The sequence below is a fragment of the Etheostoma spectabile genome, chromosome 23 (genome assembly GCF_008692095.1).
Source record: "Etheostoma spectabile isolate EspeVRDwgs_2016 chromosome 23, UIUC_Espe_1.0, whole genome shotgun sequence".
Lineage (NCBI taxonomy): Eukaryota > Metazoa > Chordata > Actinopteri > Perciformes > Percidae > Etheostoma > Etheostoma spectabile.
In genome coordinates this window covers 9,749,916-9,768,996 of record NC_045755.1, presented here as the reverse complement: position 1 = coordinate 9,768,996, position 19,081 = coordinate 9,749,916, and the positions used below count along the sequence as shown (strand labels likewise).

The 19,081-nt window shown below is 38.2% G+C and overlaps 2 protein-coding genes and 1 long non-coding RNA gene across 6 annotated transcripts in view; 2 read left to right on the top strand and 1 right to left on the bottom strand.

Moving 5' to 3' along the window:
* Window positions 1-753: 753 nt before the first annotated feature.
* Window positions 754-8,586, bottom strand: LOC116672969 (tetraspanin-8). 2 transcript variants are annotated; one of them, XM_032505000.1, is made up of 9 exons: window positions 8,338-8,586; window positions 6,960-7,025; window positions 5,906-6,025; window positions 5,719-5,796; window positions 3,984-4,079; window positions 3,597-3,689; window positions 3,253-3,324; window positions 1,921-2,004; window positions 754-953 (listed from the first exon to the last, which is right to left on the bottom strand). In XM_032505000.1, the coding sequence occupies exons 1-9, from the start codon at window positions 8,395-8,397 to the stop codon at window positions 819-821; spliced, it is 804 nt and encodes a 267-aa protein (XP_032360891.1). In that variant the 5' UTR covers window positions 8,398-8,586; the 3' UTR covers window positions 754-818. The 2 variants fall into 2 exon arrangements, with proteins under 2 accessions (XP_032360891.1, XP_032360892.1); XM_032505001.1 differs by lacking the exon at window positions 1,921-2,004.
* Window positions 8,587-9,912: 1,326 nt separating this feature from the next.
* On the top strand, window positions 9,913-12,390 carry LOC116672972 (uncharacterized). The gene is made up of 3 exons (XR_004327699.1): window positions 9,913-10,018; window positions 10,462-10,554; window positions 12,115-12,390. It is a non-coding gene; the product is annotated as an uncharacterized LOC116672972 (long non-coding RNA).
* A 1,519-nt stretch (window positions 12,391-13,909) lies between these two features.
* pus7l (pseudouridine synthase 7 like) overlaps window positions 13,910-19,081 on the top strand; it is a 7,216-nt gene continuing 2,044 nt past the window's right edge. Inside the window, exons 1-8 of one of the 3 annotated variants that reach the window (XM_032504996.1) lie at window positions 13,916-13,999; window positions 14,101-14,130; window positions 14,541-15,396; window positions 15,866-16,025; window positions 16,216-16,429; window positions 17,190-17,288; window positions 17,598-17,679; window positions 17,988-18,153. In XM_032504996.1, the coding sequence (XP_032360887.1) occupies window positions 14,586-15,396; window positions 15,866-16,025; window positions 16,216-16,429; window positions 17,190-17,288; window positions 17,598-17,679; window positions 17,988-18,153 (1,532 nt within the window). In that variant the 5' untranslated portion in view covers window positions 13,916-13,999; window positions 14,101-14,130; window positions 14,541-14,585. Of the gene's footprint in view, window positions 14,020-14,100; window positions 14,131-14,540; window positions 15,397-15,865; window positions 16,026-16,215; window positions 16,430-17,189; window positions 17,289-17,597; window positions 17,680-17,987; window positions 18,154-19,081 lie in introns of all 3 variants that reach the window. The other 2 variants (XM_032504995.1, XM_032504997.1) reach the window with 2 other exon arrangements.

The window sequence follows — 19,081 nt, the reverse complement described above, 5'->3', positions numbered from 1 at the left end:
ACATCCGGCTGAAAAGAGTTAAATCCGGTGAAATTTCCAAAGGCAACAGAGCAATCCCAGATGTGAAATAAAGTCTATCCATAACCTAAATATCTTCACCAGTGCCATTAAAAAAAGACATTTTCTTTAACCATCTCAATGGAATGTATTCAATATATTCTCTATTTACATGTCTAACAATACACTTCAATTTATTGCTTGCAAATGCTTACTTCTTGGCTGAAAGGTGTTAAATTATGATTAAAATCTGGGATGAAAATACCACTCAACAGTGGAAGAAGATGCGCTACAGTATTACTGTATATCTTATGTAGCAGAAGGGTGTAGGTCTCAGACTTACTATGCCGTGTATGTATCTTAGTTACATCTTCTTCTTTTTTTTTAAATATATACTATATATATATATACACACATATACACACTTTTATATATATTTAAAACAAAGAAAATACTTCTAATACTTATTAACGTTGTTACATGTTTCTTACCATAGCCCACAATGTTACCAATGTAAAAACATGCATCTTCAGGGATGACAAAAATGAATAAAGGTTTAATGGTTTAAATTAAAAAAAACAATACAAATACATAATAATAATAATAATAATAATAATAATAATAATAATAATAAAACATTTTATTTAAAGGCACCTTTCTTGGCACTCAAGGACACCGATACACATACACAAACTACCTAGACAAATACATTATATGAAAAAAATAAAAATGTACAGATTTTTCATGCAACCTTAGTTGTTGAAGGCAACTTCTGATATATTCAAACATCATAAAAACACTATGTATTGTACCAATCCCAATCAGTTGTACTCTGCAGCATCTGCCAGAACGGTGTAGTTGCCTGCTTTCGCCTCTGGACTGTAGACCACTACAGGGACATCGTCCTTCTTTCTCAACTGACATAAGATAAAGACGCACAACACCACTGACAATACCTAAAAGGACAGAAAACACTGTTTTATCCAGGGTTTTTGCAGGTTTCACCGAGTCAAATTTAAGACTTTTTAAGACCTTTTTAAGAACATTATAAATGCAATTTAAGACCTACAGTATATTACAACATCAAAAACAAAGTCGGAGTCTGGAAACATGTCTAAACAAATTCTCTGATTTCCTCATAGGCATTATAGGTATTATATTTGGACACCATGGAATATAAAAAAAACATTGTAAAGTGCTGCAGGAACATTTCAATGAGCATTAGAGGTAGCAGTATATTGACAAAAGGAAATTAAGACCTGTTTAAAATAATTTAAGACCTAGAACACAAGACCTTTTAAGGCTTAAAATTATGATTTTGAAATTACAGACTTTTTTAGATTTTTATAGACTTTTTTCCTGCTTTACCCTGTTTTTACTCTGTATTCTTCACCACTGTTACATTGTTTTAAGATATTAGTCCGGACTATATTGCATTTTTCTAAGTCTAAGAAACTGTCCATTGAAAATGTTGAATAAGATGGAGAGGGCCTTGCTTTTAAAAAAAGTGAACCATAAGGTTCAGCCACACTTCCCACCCCAATAATACTAGCCATTCCCTTAAAGGAAAAGAAGATCTGTGAATCAAAATATCCCAAAGCTCCAGAACAGCTGCTAAATAGACCTTGAGGTGAGATTGTTTTTTCAGTTGCTGTTTCTGAGATCACAAATGAACTTTGAACCTCTACTTTTAAGCACTAATGAAAGATACTTTTTGAAGTACTCAGAAAAATATGGCAACTTGAACATCTTCAGTATCATGACACCTCAATATAATCAAAACCTCTAACCCCCCATCGATAGCTGTGAATAATGGTTAATGTGTGGAAAGAGCTGGAAAAGTATAAACGAAGACCAAGGTATTGAATAGATAAGGTAGAGTAGATAAATATAGAGGCAAAAACATAGACTGACAGTACATACCCAGAATAATGTCAATCCCAGAAGTAAGCCCAATGCATTACGCACGCTCATTGTCGCATCCTCAATCAAGAATGGAATGCATGTCTAAAACAGAGGAGCAGATCAACCTTCATTTTAAGGGTCAGAAGTCAAAAAGGCTGGAAACCACAGTTTTAGACAACAGAATATTTTTTAATTCAGTGGGCCGATGTCCTGCAATAGCAGATCTTTGGGAAACATTGCTCAAAATGCCATCTTTTTGGGGCCATGCTGTATCGCCATACTTTAACGTAGACACATAATTAATTCAGATATCAAGCTCGGTTTTTTCCCAAATCACAGTTTACGTATCATCCCATTTTCAGACCATCTCAGATTATCCCATGTGTCTGTATGTGGCGGAATGGTGAGAGTTAGAGGGGAGGACAGAGGGGGGAGCTGCAATACAGTTCTCTGACATTTTTTACTAATTATTTTACTAATTTCCCTCTCTCCTACAGTTTTCACTCTTCATGCAACACGGTTGGTCAAAATGTAGGAAATCTTGTGCTGGTTGCAGACATGTAACTATGGAGTCCATCGGACATAAACCTTTGGTGCACCAACTGCCAACAGAAAACATTGGAAAAAAGAATATCTGGATTCTTCACTGAGGAAATTGCCATATCAATTTGTTTATTTTTATTTATATTGTTATTAGGATGTGCACCAAGTAGTAGGTACACTGTTAAAAGTTCTGCAGAATTTTCTAGTTCTTATTTCAGTTCAGGTCTTACGTTAAAGTTCTTAGAATTTATTAGGATGTTACAAGTATTAACCTCCCTTCTTCTTAGGAGGCTTTGTAAAAACACCTTCATGTAGCAATGCACAACAATGTTCACTAGACCTGCAGCTGGTCATTAATTAGTGCCCCTAGCAGTGGCAGGAAAAATTACACATATGAGCATTTTCCGTTCTAATATCTAAACCAGAGAATGTGACGGTTGTGGTTTAAAGCTTGTTTAATGTTCTGAAACAGTCACAGGTTGGTTGAGTTTAGGCACAAAAACTAATTAGCGGAGTTTTGAAAAAGATCATGGTTTGGGTTTTGGTGACGCAAAATGTGACGGAGCTCTGTTTGTTCTGTAAAGTTGAAAAGTTGTCTACTTTTATTTCCAGACGGGACTCAAATTAACGTTTTCGAGGAATGTCCTGCCCTACTCAACCTCTGATTGGCTAGCACTCATTGCCTTTTTGGTTGGATAAGGTCAGGCATAAGTAGTGAGAGACGTTTTTCAAGGGAAGGACCGTCTCCAGTTTGCATGTTAACTGTAACTGTAGAAATTAACATTTCAATGTGAATGTTTTTATTACCTCATTATAAATCATGACGGGCTGGTCATCGACCATGTGCTCAGACAGACTGCTGTTTTTAGGACCTGCCACCTTGAATACACAGACATGAATCAGGGATCACCAGAGTTATTACAATTCATATTCATATTAACATATTCTAGATTTCACAACAATTCATCCAAAGATGATGATGAGACCTTCCACTCTGAACCACAACTGTCAACCTCCTAGTGGCTTTGACTTTTTTGCCATGTTAATCGTTCCATAATGATAAACAGCTTTCTTTGAGATTTACCAATACATACTATATATCAGTGGGACTTGGCACACAAGAGGTTCAGAAATTGAGCTTTCACACTTACACATGGATTAGTGGACTCTTCATCACATACGCAGGATTCTGGGATGTTGTAGCCCCAATCCAGGTAGCCCTTATCCAGTCCACAACACTGCAACTGAGAAGGAAGATATGCGTGCATTTGTTTTTGCATCCAAATTTAGACAATTAATGCCCTCAGACACATTGTCCATGCGTGTATCATCAGATAAGATACTGGATTGCACTAGAGTTGTAGTCTTTTCTCTGTTCAACTGCAAGGTGTTTTTGTTTTTGTTGGTGTTTGTATGTGTGCTGTCTGTCACTTTAAAAAGCACTTGGAAATGTGACTGTATGAGATTAAAAATAATGATTAGACAAAAACATGATTGAACTTTAACACAAACAGAGACTCACACAGAAGGTTACCTACATGCATCTGTATTTCATTCATGCTGTCTATAGAGCTCTCACTAGCATTAGTCAGCGGCAGCATATCAAGGTAGTGATTCTTTATTCCTTCACCCAACTGCAACAAAACAAAGGAATATAAAACAAATTAGACAACTAGCAATTTGAAAATATTACTGTATGTTTTTCACCACAACTAGCAGTGTTGGAGGAAGTACTGAATCTCAGTATTTAAGTATAAGTACAAATAACCAGAGACATATTTACTTCAGTAAAAGTAGAAGTACCACAATGACAACCCTACTTTAATAAAAGTAAAAAGTACCTGATTTAAATGTACTTCAAGTATTAAAAGTGAGAGTACTTGCATAATGGTTTATATTATTATAGATTTTTATAATTAAAAAAAAAAAAAACAGTATTGACTGTGGCATTTTAATTAAGTTAGTTTTAGGTTAATGTAATTGTGCTTACCATCAGTGGCCCAGTTTACATTCTGACTTACAATGCTAAGGCACCACACCAGACTATGCGGAAAAGCATAACAAAAAAGCATATTGTAAAAGAGGAAGGGGCCGGGTTCTAGACTCTTTGGTTAGAAGGATCATACCTGATCGGGTCCAGAGCCTTATAGGGTTCTGATTGGGTCAAAGATTAGCGTTCTAGGATCTTTGGTAGCAACCCATATATATTTATAGCAACCAAACTTCACTTTTGAGACAAACGTGTGACGGCCGGGAAGATGTTTTTGGCAGACAAAAAAGTAACAGGACGTTGTAGAAATGATGTAGAGTAGAAAGTATAGATATATGTTGCAAAATGTAACAAAGTAAAAGTCAAAAGCATGTGCTATTGATTCTACTTAAGTAAAGTAAATATCTGTGAAAAATGCACTTAAGTACAGTAACAAAGTATTTGCGTTACATTGCACCAATGACAACCAGGCTCGGCAGGTCTGTCAAGCTCTAGATTCGGCCACTGGCAAAACCTATGGTAAATGGTAGGTTTATTAGCTCTAAAATAAATTGCACAAGGCCTGTAGCATTCTACCTACTAATAAACTATAAGAGAGGTAGTAGTACTGTAGCAATATCATTTGCAAATATGTGTTGAGAGTTGTGAAACAGTATTGTGGTGCACTAGTGTGGTTCGGAGTAATTTTACCCTAGGTTCCTTTGCACCACGACCTCGAGCCAAACACCCCCCAAAATCCTTTTTCCCGCTGTTTGACAAGTTAGCTCAATTAGCCGAATGGCTCATTGCAGGCGCTAATGAAACCAAGAGTGTATCACGTAAATTACCCCACTAATAAAGCCAAGAATGGTACCATTCTTCAACAGTAGTACAAATAGCTTCTGCTCTCTGCTGCTACTGCTGCCGGCAGTAAACCAAGTGCTTAGGGGCCGTCTACAAACTACAACATCGAAAAGAGATACAACCAAAATATTTATTAATTTAACTTATCTTTTAAAAGTAAGTGCTGTAGTACAGCTAGCAGGAGACAAGTTATAATTAAGGTAAGTTTGGACACACTACCTTATTTGGCTCGAGGTCGTGGTGCAAATGACTCTAGGGTGAAATGACTTCCAACCATGCCTTTTATTTAAAGTAAAAACTTGAACCTTTTACTGTTGGTGTATTACTTAATCAGGAATGCATTTTTGATACTAGCAATAGTCTGTATATAGTCCGTATTGTACTGGGTCTAAAAGAAAACTAGCAAAGGACAATACATTTCAAAGTCAACATTGTAATACCGGTGATTTCAGCGCAGCCAATCCAACAACTTCTAAGAAAATCATGAACAGACTGCCCAGGATCATTCCAACTGCAAACTGAGAAACACACACATACACACACACAAACAAGCAGATTTAGGACATTTATACTTGATTATTACCACAACTAATAACAATAAAAATGTTTTCTCTTTTCTTTACCCACCACTATAAGCGCCCACTTCTTCTCTTTGTATGCACCATACACACCAATGAGGGCCAAGGCCAGAGTTATGGCGGAAATAATATACATGGAATGAAGACCTGAAAGGTTCGACTCTTCCATCTGTGGAGAAAACCAACAGAGAACCGGATCATCAGGCTTGGTGAACAGGGACAACAGCATGCATGCACACTGCTGGAGTGGCTTAATTGTTGCTTTTAGTTCTTAAGGTCAATTTTGGCGGTTTCTACACAGATTGCAACTATATAAAAACTTTATGAATGTCAAGGTAAGTTTAGGCAAATATCGCCAGAGAGTTATTCAAGGGATAATATTTCAATTGTGTGTTGTTCTTGAATAAAATACATGTATAAAGCTTTCAATGGAAAAAGGAAGATTTCAGGTGGAGTGACTTTTTCAATGAAGTTTGACAGGTCACCATTCAGTCACTGAATATGCTATTACTGTATGTGTATGCATACAGCGCTAAAAACAGCAACATGATTTAGAAATAAACTGAGGAGATAACTTTAGGCATACAACACATTTAGTAAAAATGACCATACCAGTTTTGAATTAAGCATATTTTACAATTAATTACAATTTTAAAATGCAAGCTGTAGAGCGTTAGATTTGAAAGTTCATTTCTGTAGCAAACACTTAAATCTCAAATGCTCACTTGTTTGGTCACTAGTCTGCTAAGGGATGGCTGGAACAGCATACAAATGCATAGCTTTTTCAATAGGCCTTGAATTGTTTTCAAAATAGTAGAAGCTGATAAACTATGTTGTAGGGTCAGCAACCTAAGAAACTAGCTCAATGGCACACTAGCAATACAAGTTTTATTTTAAATGTTTCAATCCACGTGCCAAATGACATCAGCCATTGGCAGGAGCACAGCCTATTATTGGTTCTTTACGGTAGCTGATACTGCACACTGATTAACAAGAACATTTTAAAATGGCCCATTATACTATTAAAGAATACATTGTCGCAGGCTAAAATATGCAACTATAATATGATCCTTGTATGAGAAGTTATGAGAAATAAGTGGTACCTCTTCATTTTGGTAGTGGTATCCATGGATGAATAGAGTGAATCCCAACATAAAGACACTGCAAACCTGTAACAGGAGCAACACACTTCATCATCATCATCATCATCTTCACCAGCATCACGTTCAGGGCCATACAAATGGGTCCAATGCATAGCAACATCGTTCATTGTGTAGTGCAAAAATAAATTGCCAGAAAACAGTTTCCACCAACAGTTGAAATCATTAAGAAAGAGCATGTTGCTCACACAGCATGTGTTTAATTAAACACATGCTGTGTGAGCAACATGCTCTAAGGTGGAATTCTGTCCAAAAGACAGGCCTGTAAAAAGGCCCTAAGGCCTGTCAAATTTGACTCCAATTACTAATTCCCACGCCTTCTTTCACTGGACTTAAGTTTACCAGAACACAAGGATCAATCTGAGATAAAGAGTTGAGTTCAACAAAGTTTACTGAGTCCAGCATTAGAGTACAACGCAGCTGTGGGTTCACAATCAGCATATAACAGACACTTAAAGTCAGAGCTGGTCCACCAAGATCTTGTCTGGCCATAAAGGCTTAAACTGAACCTTCTCATCCTCAATGACTGCACACAGCTTCTTTTGCGTGCACAAATATAACTATAACTGCTAATACTCTACACATGTTAAGTATGTCCCATTGTGTAGTGAATGTGCAGGCTCAATGGCCTACTAAACAACAGAGGCCAGCCTCGAAAAAAACAACACCAGTGCCTGTTGTACCTGGAGGACACAAGCAAAACCGCATGTTGTAGCCTACAGCATGAAATAATAATGACGAAGAAGAGAAAGGTAAGAAGAATAAAAACTAAATTTTAGGTTATAAATCCATGCACATTCAATTTTCATGTCTCTCATAACATTGAGTAAGCAGTCATGCATCAAGTTTCTGTTGATGGATGTGATGTGATTAAATGGTATCAAAAGGCTGTTTTATTAGCTATTACAAAAACGGTAATTATAATAACAACAACTGCTCGCCATCATCTGGAGAGATTTCTTTAGCTATTGACAATGTCCCCTTTAACCACTGGGAGTTCACTTTCTCTTCGGAATATTTATTCCAACAAGTTTTGATTTTTCAAAATAAACGTCTACATTTTCTTAATAACAAGCTACACTTCCTCTCGCTTCCAACAGGTTACAGCACCATTATAAGGCCACATCACACTTCTTTGATAAGGTGCTCTGAAAACAATATCATTTAAATAACCGATTTGTAGATATAAGCATCTGATACAACCACAGTTTGACGGATAATACGTAGAATAATCTACACTTACAAAGTGGTACTGGTTTATTTTTTAGTAGCCTATGAACTGTTCTGCAGAAGAAGCAGAAGGAAAAATGCGAACACTTACCGCGATCAAACTTAGTACTATCATGAAGCTTCTCTTCAAATAGACGTTCACTTTCCCCATGGTGTTGCGCTTAAACTCGCCGTCGATATTTGTAATACCGTTTAAAGTTTTCCTAAATAGAAGTCCACAGGATATAGAGATGTGTATTCCTTAAATAGAGAGAGACACTTTTCATCTTGTTGCGCTCACAACCCCTTGGTGTTTGTGCATGGGCGTATGTGTGTGGGAGGACATTAGTGAAAGTATTGGGTGAATGGCCCTGCCTATCTGGAGGGGCTGTATGTATGTGTGGGTGGAATTAATTAATATCATTTGTGGAGAAACAATATTACAAATTGTTCAGGAATGGATGAAAAGTGATAAAAAAAATTGTGTTTGTTGTTTTGAAGGCATTTTGTGACTGGTCTGTTGTCCAGAATTAACTGCTCAGTGTGTTTAGACCCCTAGGCCTTTATGTAAGGTTTTGTTTTAAAGACACATTGTTTGCCTATACTATTACAATTCTTATTATTATACAATATGTTGACTCCCTGAAGAAGGCTTGTGTGCCAATACGCGTCAAAGTTGTTTTTAGGTTTAAGATGACTAGACATAACAATAAAGGCTTTTTCATTTTTCCAGTGAGAGTGCCTTGGATTTTTCCTGAGTTTTGCTATATAGGATTGTTCCATCCAAAGAGCACCTCAAACAAACATTTTGAGTCCTGGAAGCGCTCCTCTACAGACATTTTTGTGAATATACAATATGTATTGACAATAGCTTAGATTAATAAGAGCATGTTTACTGTGAGTAGGATCACTCATATTTTAAATGGCTTTCTGGGCCATTTACCTCAGACACACAAGTGTTTTTTTTCTGCCCGAATTAACAGGAACAGATCAGTTTGGTTGAGCCACATTAGTTTATTATGATGGCTGACTTTATTGTGTGCGTCGTGGTGCAGGGGCGGAGAGAGAAAGATTGGCAGTGTACCTGCAGGTACAGTGAAAAGGAAAGTAATCACAGGAGGTTTACCAATAACTTGATCATGTTAGTGAAAGACCAGAAAGAGAACAAGACTGATCCAAAGACAGAGAACACAGAGCTCTCAAATGGAGCTGAGAGAAAGTTTAAAGTCCCCATAAAGCTCTTTTTGTCTGCTGTTGTCTTGGACGAACATGACTTCCCATCAGAGTCCATCACACAGTCACACCATCTATCTATCTATCTATCTATCTATCTATCTATCTATCTATCTATCTATCTATCTATCTATCTATCTATCTATCTATCTATCAGCAACTCACTCAGGCACAGATTCAGATGCACGTTGCTGCAACATTATAGGTCCCTGGAGTTCCAACAGAAAAAAAGTCAATTGTTAAAACAGATCCAGAGTGAAGCATTTCCTGATGGAGCACAGACACATCTGGAGAGCATGATAAACAGACACACACACACTAATGCAGGCGTTACACAAAATCACTGGCACCCGCTCAAACATCTGTAGGACATGAATGCACATTCTGTGGCGCAGAGGATGTTGGTGGGCGGAAGGACAGCGAGGGCCAAAAAAGACTTTATTTCCTAGAAATGCTTGGACCAATTCTTTTCTCGGGAGATACATGTTGCAGAGTTCAGATTTCATCTCTGAGAATATTTGGGGATACATTGAGACAAGGATGATACACATGAATGTACGGTACGTGTTGCGGGAAAATGCTGGCTGTTACAAGATGTCTTCTACAGAACTGAATGTTTAAATTACTGTAACATCCACTCTCATAACATTCACGATCAGGTTCAGGTTACTTTATTGGTACCCGTTGGTAAACTAGGTTTACAATCTGAGAGGCAGGACATCCTTAAAACTTTGTAGACCACCACATAACATGCAACACACAAAACATTAAAACATACAAAAACAGACAGTAGAAGATGGATAAAAAGAACAGAAAACAATACATGACCCTGTGTGTTTTGTGCAAGTGATTCTAATTCTACAGTTTGTTTAATAGAGGGATTGCAGCTGGGACAAAAGTATTTGTTAAAACTGATGTAACGATGATCCGCGATTGTGTAATGTTTAACACTTGTGTTTCTTGGCACACTGATGATATTGTCTCTTTTACTTCAAACCATCAGAGATGTGAACGCTGACCTCTCTGCACCGGTGTCCGGAAAAATCATTACTGTATGTTTGACTGAGTCAACACTGAAATGTTAATCCTTCCATGTGTGAGTTATGTATTTAAAGTTCTAAATATGTTGTTCACTGAAAATGAACCCTCATTTGCATACTCAAGGTCTCACAGGGACTTTCAGTTGTTTACAAACTGATGTATTTAATTTTTGTACCCAAAGTTTTCATGAACATTTGTTTCTCCTTTTTCAGTTTCTTTACTGTCACTTGATGACAGTCTTGCATTTGAATGAAAGATGTTTTGACACAAAGCTGACTGACATGACGCCAACATCAGCATCACAAACAACACAATGATCACTTAGGACAGAGTCAGCAATCTCCAGACAGGCGAGGACAAATAGTTCATTAGTCCAGCTAACTGATCACAGTGTCATCGTTCAGAGCCTCGGTTTTAGTCACATGGGCACTCCACGGATTTTACACATGTAGTCTGTGAAAACAGTTGAACAATGTCTATGGTAGCTCTGGGGAACTTTGTAGAAATGCAATAGTGAATACCTTGAGTCCCCCCTTTAACATTAACATGCAACAAAACAAACCTACAGCATTTACACTGAGAGGAAGTTCATTCGTTTACACTGCTTAAGCATTGTTTTTGCTACCTGCTCAGTTTTCCCCTCTGTGTAAAATGCAAAGAAGATATGGCATTTTCCAGTAATTATAATTACACAAGATACAACAACCATTAGTAAGCTTTAGATGTGCTGGTAGGTGATTGTTTCTACCTTTAAACAGAGATAGGTCCCAGGTTTACAGAAAGTTATGTTCCTAATCTGGAACCTAAAACTTTGTAAGGAAGACTAGATAGAAGAGTCTGGAAACAGACCCTCACTATGGAAAAATATGATCTCACTATTTTTCATTCCCCTCAGGCCTCTGGCAGAGGTGTTTTTGTACATGTTGCAGGTGACCTTTTGCCTTCTTTGGAAGTCCCGAGTAAAGGTGAAGTTAAATTCACTGAATACTGTACATGTTTATCTTGGAGAAAGTTACAGCATGTTCCTATTATGTTGCCCAAAACATCCAGTACGTCAGTCTCTTTTGGGGAGTCTGTGATCACAAAAGTCTCACTTGCAGTAGGAAAATCTTGCCGAATCAGATGTTAAAGAGGTTTTTTTTTTTTAAAAGAGTGAAGTGTTCCTTTTACTCCCTGTATCTGGAACTCCCTAAACGCTTATCAAACATAATGCCAACAACACAATTTGTAGGATACATATTAATAATTCAGGAGTAAGAAGAGATTGTGTGTGTAGTGTTTCCTGGCATCAGCATTGAACCATTTCCTGGATTTGATCGGATTCTATTCTAGAGAGTTGTTATGAAACAAAAACAACTTTTTCCAATTCCAGTAAACCCATGCACCCACTGCGTAACACACACGCTTTCTTGCATAATTGTTACCACTGAACAGTTAGTAACATAATCATAATAAATATTCACAGTGTACAAAAAACAATGTATTTGTTTTATTGATTTGATAGATTATAACAACAACAACAACAACAAAAATATTAATATTAATATTAATATTAATAATAGGAGATCCAGGATACACATTCCGGAGTAAAACCTCTCCTTCTTTGCCCCCCTAGGGAGGTGTTCCTGGCCTGGGAACGCCTCGGGATCCTCCAGTCGGAGCTGATTAATGTGGCTCGGAAAGGGAAGTTTAGGGTCCCCTGCTGGAGCTGCTGCCTCCGCAAGCCGACACCGGACGAAGATGGATGGATGGAGAATAATAATATAAACTGTTAAGGCAATTCACTTTTTTGTGTACTGTAAATTTGTATTATAAGACATATGGCCTTTTATTTAATACAAATTTATAATTCTAACTGTTAAAAGTACAATAAAAAACAGTGTCAAAGATATATACTATAGGCTACGAATATTGACTGAACCAACACAAAGTCTATGTATATAATTATTTATGTATGAATATTTACAGTTGTCAATCAGTTTTGCACAGTTACTGACACAAACTTACAATTGTTGAAACTCTGTATACAACCCTCACACCACGTGATACATTCGCCACACCACTCTATATGACCCGCAAAATGTGATCACTCAATCAAAAGGATTAACCCATGTTTCAAATCTACATAAATCCATCAATGAATCCATCAATGAATAAATCATTGTCATCCAAACCAAAAGTTCCTATATCATTGCGTAGACAAAGACATTCAAAATGCAAATATTGAATGACAACACTCTAAACTAAAAGTAGTAATTACCCACTGTCATATTGTCCAATTGCTAACATTGTATATTCAGAAAGCTGACTAGTATTTATGTCAGCCATGTCAAACTATATACTTTCCACAACACATTTATTTCTCAGCATGAGCATTTGCCAATTGCAAATGCATGAAGAAATCTTGTACAGAAAAAACAGCAGCCAAATTATCAGGAACTACAAAACTAAACTAAAATAAAACTATGATGCAAATGTATCAACCTCATGGATCATCCAATCTCATCTCCGTCTGGCCGCAACATTTTGTCGACATCACACCTGACATCTTGCGGCGTGATGCAGCAATCCTACAGCAATATGCTGTGATATCATCACCTGTCACCTGTTTATGTTTGCTTGCTCTAAATTGTGAGGAAATTGAATTGATTCCTTTCCAGCCTAAGCCTATCTATCTGACAACTTTTACAACAATACCACATAACTATTATGTATGTAATACATGTGTGGCAGGTTATTGTGATTGTTGGTTGCTCTATTTTACATGTAGGGATTTACTTAATGAACATGTGTACAGTTGCATTTTGAGAGTAAAATGAAATGAATTAGAAATGCAAACTATTTTGATCTTCAAGGCTTACTCAGTGCAGTTTGTGCCAAAGCAATGATAAATGACTATAGTCATTGACCTAATGTTCATATAAGTAGTCATATAGTTTGACAAAGTTTAATAATTATAAAGCAATTGAGAAAAACTGTAATAAAGTCTATGTAGCATTATAATAATAGTAACATTATTATTATTGTCAAATTATTTAACATTAAGTTAATTTTACTCATTTATGTTGTGTAACAAGGAGACAGTATATTATATGATATAGTGGTAACTTATATATTTTAGTAGGCATAATTCCATTTTTAGCCTATATTTTGGACTGTTGCTGAGCTCATTAGGGTAGTACTGTTATCCAAATAATATAATAACATGAGCACTTACTCCACTATGTTTTTTGGTGTTAAAATTTACATTCAAATTATATTAACATTAAGGTTAGTTATTCATACCCCTCTCAGGGTAACGTTAGTTCCTACAAGAAGGGCTGTTTAAGGATAACAGTTGTAAGTGTAACACAGCATTGTTTTTTCTTTAACTGTGTTTTTTTTATAGTCGGTCCCTTTAAGAAAGGTCACATGACGGCCACGTGACGCGGAAGTAGATTGAATTGTTTCAGCGTTGTTGTGTTTACATCAACAGCTCCTCGTTTACATACCGCGTGCAGGTTCGTTGAGTAAACAAGCAGTTCAATTACTATTATTTCTTCACAATAAATGTATATTATCGTTGTAAAAACAGGCATGTGGTTTGCTTTCTTTGTTGTAGCAGGTACAGCTCTCTGTCAGCACAGTCGAGGTAGGATTTGTGTGTAGGATGCGCATAGTACTGTAATAGACGGGTTATTTCGCATGTTTAACCTTGGCTTAAGCATAATAAAAAACACCTATGATCTTTCTTAACCTACTGACATCATTTTTTTTAAAGGTGTACCCTAACTCTGACTGCTTTTAAAGGCTTAAAACCCTTATCATCATCTGCTGCCGTCTAATGTATTTATCGCCTTGTATTTATCTGATTTGGTATACATGTTTACATTCCCTTTTGGATTCACTCTTTTAAAGTCTATTTCTCTATTAAATATAGTACACAAATCATAGTAACATTGCCTTAAGTGTATACATTGTGTCATACAAATACATAGGCTATCGCTTGTTTATGTCAGCTTACACATTTTGTTAATACATTTTTATCTTTGTCCTTTTCAGCAACAAGAACACGTGAGAACTCTGCAGTGCTTGGATGAAGTGACCATGAAGCAGGACAGTGATGCTGTGAACGTCCCTGCGTGCTTCATATCAAACCATGAAGGTTTTTTTGGAAGCATAAAAAACTTTATCAAAGACTTTGTGGTGACTGAGATAGACATCACTGGACGGCGTGTTAACACAGCAGCAGCAGCAGCAGCAGCAGCAGCAGCAGCCACACGGACACCAGACTGGGCCTCCTCAGATAAAAACAATGAAAGCAGTGCAGAATGTAAGTGGAGTAATTATTCCTTAGTCTCACAGGACACTGATGTTTCAGCTGAGTGTGGGTTAGATGTCACTATCCCCAGTCCAGGCAGTTTTGATTTAAGTGTGATTTTAGGCCAGCCAGTCAGCGAAGAGCTTGAGCAGTTTGTCTTGACTCTCAAAGAAAAGCCCACCAAGCAGGAGCTCTCTCTGGGATCCTTTGCTGACAAACACCACAGAGCTAACGTCCACCGGGCCGTCAGACATCGCTTTCCCTTCCTCATGACTGTCACTATTCAGCCTGAGATCAGGGTGAGGGAAGACCCCGACTACAGAGAGCTCTCCCAGCTGGTTACAGAGGACGAAGCAGAGGACTTCTTCAGGTTCATAGATGCCAAAGTGCGAGGCTCATCCTACATGTTTGGACCTGATAACGATAAGGAGCACAGGACGGCGGTCCACCACTTCCTGAGCCGAAGGTTTGGCAAACTGGTGGAGACTAAAAGCTTCACGGACCAGGGGACAACAGCCATCTCGGTTAGGCTGAGAGAACAAGGGAGGCCAAAGAAAAGATCTGCAGAGGAACGTAAAGAAGAAGAAGTTTACACTGGTAAGGTGTAGAATTGTAACCTTTTAATCATTGACTGTGTTCTCAATACTTAAAAGGTCAGAAAATAACACTTGCCTATGTGTTCAGATTCTGAACCCATATCAAGTTGCTTTTTGTGAAGTTTGTGAATGTGCCAAGTTAAAAATAAATGCAGAAAAGCATGGGAAAGCAAGTAAACAATCAGACAATACATTTTCTGTTATTTGTTGGGCCTGAGTCAACTGACTCTCACAAGAGGACTTAGCATATCTCATCACCAATCATGCACCAATTGATATCTTTAAATATGTTTATCAAGTGTGGTCATGGGGAAGGAAAGTAAGGACATAAAAAATTGAAAGAATGTAGTTTTCTATTTCAAGGTGTTGTCAAAAAGATTATAATTAAATAAATTTCAAATCCGATTTCTCATAACTCTTCAATTAATCAAAAATATTCAGCTGTGTTGTGGATGTTTCATCTCTTTCAGCTTTCACTCTGCTCAAGGAGAACCTGGAGACTCTGGAGGCCATCAGCTACATGGCAGCCGCTCTTGGGGTCCTACCGTCAGATTTCACTTACGCTGGCATCAAGGATAAGCGAGCCATCACTTACCAGTCTATGGTGGTCAAGAAGGTCTCAACTCAACGGTAGTTCTGCATTTCTTTCATGGATTTTGGTTTCCAAATCACTTTTTCCTTTGCAGAGACAAACAGCTGCAACAATCCTAAGCTGTTAGCCTAAGGTTCTTTTATTATTTTGTGAGTTCCCGTTGAAGCCTCAAAAATCAATGCCAAAAATCAACCACCTATTAGTTTATTTGATGTTTTATATCACTAGGTTGAAAGAGAAGACAGCTGAGTTTGAGAAGAGAGGGATGCGTCTGTCTCAGATCCGCGCCGTCAGTGAGCCTCTCAGGCTTGGACGACTACAGGGGAACCACTTTGACTTGGTGGTCCGCGACTTGAGACCACACAGTGACGCGCACACCTCTGGAGCCGACAAACACACTCGCCTAGCAGCGCTGGTAAAGGAAGCAGTGGAGAATGTCAAGGTATCATTAAAAAAATTATAATTTTTGTTGATGTTTCTTTTAGTTTGTGACATCAAACATTGTCCAGCTACGTGCTTTTTTAGCCCAATGTATGCTTATGATCCCACATAATGTCTATGTCAAATGTATACCCACATTTTCTAACATCGAATATATGAATAAGGGTGATACTTAAAGGGAACATGTTACTCCCTTGACATTTCTTTGATTGAAGGAGTGAGGAGGCCATTGGTACAGCAGCCTTCACAACCTTAGATTCAAAACAAGGCGCCATTTACACTTTATAATTATACTAGATTTATGATTATGATGTCATTGTTTTGTTTTATTTTATTTATTTTGAGTCCATCTCACATACACCATCCTGCTGCTGGAAATACTCACTAGAGCACCAAATGTGTAATGGTCCGCTGCTGAAAATAGTCCCCAACAAATACACTATTTCCTCTTGTTTAAGTCATATTTGCTGAAAACTATAGTGCCCAGATGTTTTAGGAAACGATTGAACATTTTTTTCAACACGTTTTTGAAGATGTACGTCTTCAGTAGGAATGTATGGACTTGGCGCTAAGAGCCACAGACAGGACAGGAAAGACAAACCAAGACATTCTTGCTGTTAGTCTCTTTATGGGCTTTGTTGATAAGCAAAATATAGAACATTACCAGCCTTATGCTTAAATGTTGGACGTCTGTTGTTTCTGTATCACTCCTGCTGTTGAGTAGTCCTTAAAATTCTACTGATTTTTCAAACTCTTTGCAGGCCAGAGGTTTTGTCAACTACTATGGACCACAGAGGTTTGGGAACATGCAGAGCATTCAGTCCGACCGTGTAGGACTAGCTTTGCTCAAAGAAGACATGGTAAGTGTTGTAGACAATTATTATGTAGTACATGGCCAGACGTTACCTGGCCAGAAGACTGAAACACTTCCAGAGGGAAGAATAGTGTCATCTCGGAAAAATAATTCACATTTGAGCCCTGTCAGTCTGCACTGTACCGTGTTGTTAGTGTATGTTGTGACTGTGTGTGTGTGTGTGTGTGTGTGTGTGTGTGTGTGTGTGTGTGTGTGTGTGTGTGTGTGTGTGTGTGTGTGTGTGTGTGTGTGTGTGTGTGTGTGTGTGTGTGTGTGTGTGTGTGTGTGTGTGTGTGTGTGTGTGTGTGTGTGTCAGGTCAGCGCTGTGCATCTCTTCTTCACTCCAGAGGACAGCAATGATCCTCAGAACCACGCGAAGAGACACTTCCTCCAAACAGGTTAGAGCTGAAGCAACACTGAGTTTCAGTTCTCTTAACAAACGACCAAAGATGATGTGAAAGTTCCTTCCCAAGAACTTTTCAATGCTCCCATACTCCTGTGATTCTACAGTAACCAGTGCCCAGTTCCTTGTTTCAAAGTATTTCCTGAAATCTGTAATATTCTGTAGAAAACCCATCATGTTTTTGTAGCGTTGACAATAACTAATGTAGCAAATTTGTTATTTACCTTAATGCAGATTTTTTTTTGCCCCTTAGAATTAAACATTCAGCAAGTGTTTCACTCTTTTTATCACTCTTCATCACAGATAACGCAAAGGAGTCTTTGGCGCTGATGCCATTGTCGAAAGCCAGGGAGCGGCTGATGCTTCGGGCCCTGAACCGCTACGGTACAGGTCCGGATGGTTGCACCCAAGCTTGGCTCAGCCTGCCCCACAGCATGAGAGTCTTCTACCCACACGCCTACTGCAGCAGGTTAGCTGCAAGGAACATTTCCTGAAACACCTTTTCTTATAGGATTCATGCCCAGTTCAAACACAAGCATATTTACAAAGCTCAACTGCAGCAACTGGGAGAAAAAAACATTGTTTAGAGATTTGTTAAAAAAAAACAGAAGGCAAAATTACATTCCCCAGCTATACTGCCCCATTCAGTTTCAGGACACAGGCCCAAAATACACACACATGCTCAGGTCCCATAGATGCTAAGTGGGCTGCGACTGCTGAACAGACACCCTGAGCGGTTGAGGGGGGTTCGGTACCGAGCCCCAGTTTGTGCCTTGCCAAAAAAATTGACCCACTTCCACCACTAGGTGGCGCTATACCAGGACAAAACGCGTTTGGCCCTATAACTCGCAAACCGTACATCGGAAATTTAAAAACCTTACATCCACGCGTTCCCTGGATCCTAATGAATCTCGTGATATAGGCCACGCCCATTTTCGCCTGACTTTTATGCGTAAAAAATCGCGATTTATTAAAAAACAACTTTTTCAAACTCCTCCGAGACCGTGCAATGGATCTGCACGAAACTTGCCACATAGCATCTCCAGACCAACCTGACACAAAGTTATAAGATTATTTATAGAATAAAAATTGCGCGTATTACGCACAAACAATTTGTGTAGTAGCTATGGAAACATTTTCTTTGCCATATCTCGGCCAAAAAATAGCTATCAAAGCCAAAATTAGAATATACTTGCTATGACCCCTGAGGCTCTGTACCAAATTGACGACATTGGCCGCGAGGGGGCGCTACAAATACAAATAAAGTGTATTTCTCATGAACCGCTCGTCCGAATTTTACGAAATTTGACGGATACCATCTAGGCCCACTCCCGAGGCAGTCCTCGCAGCGGGGCAGTGATTGGCGCGCTCCCCGGGTCGCCGGGGACGACTGGCGC

What these genes read in the sequence shown, in the direction of transcription:
- LOC116672969 (XM_032505000.1), bottom strand. Translation starts at nt 8,397, where the DNA reads ATGGGGAAAGTGAACGTCTATTTGAAGAGAAGCTTCATGATAGTACTA. An exon ending in AGAAGTGGGCGCTTATAGTG is followed by an intron (nt 5,797 to 5,905) that starts GTGGGTAAAGAA and finishes TGTGTTTCTCAG; the next exon opens with TTTGCAGTTGGAATGATCCT. An exon ending in CCGTCATGATTTATAATGAG is followed by an intron (nt 2,005 to 3,252) that starts GTAATAAAAACA and finishes CCTCTGTTTTAG; the next exon opens with ACATGCATTCCATTCTTGAT.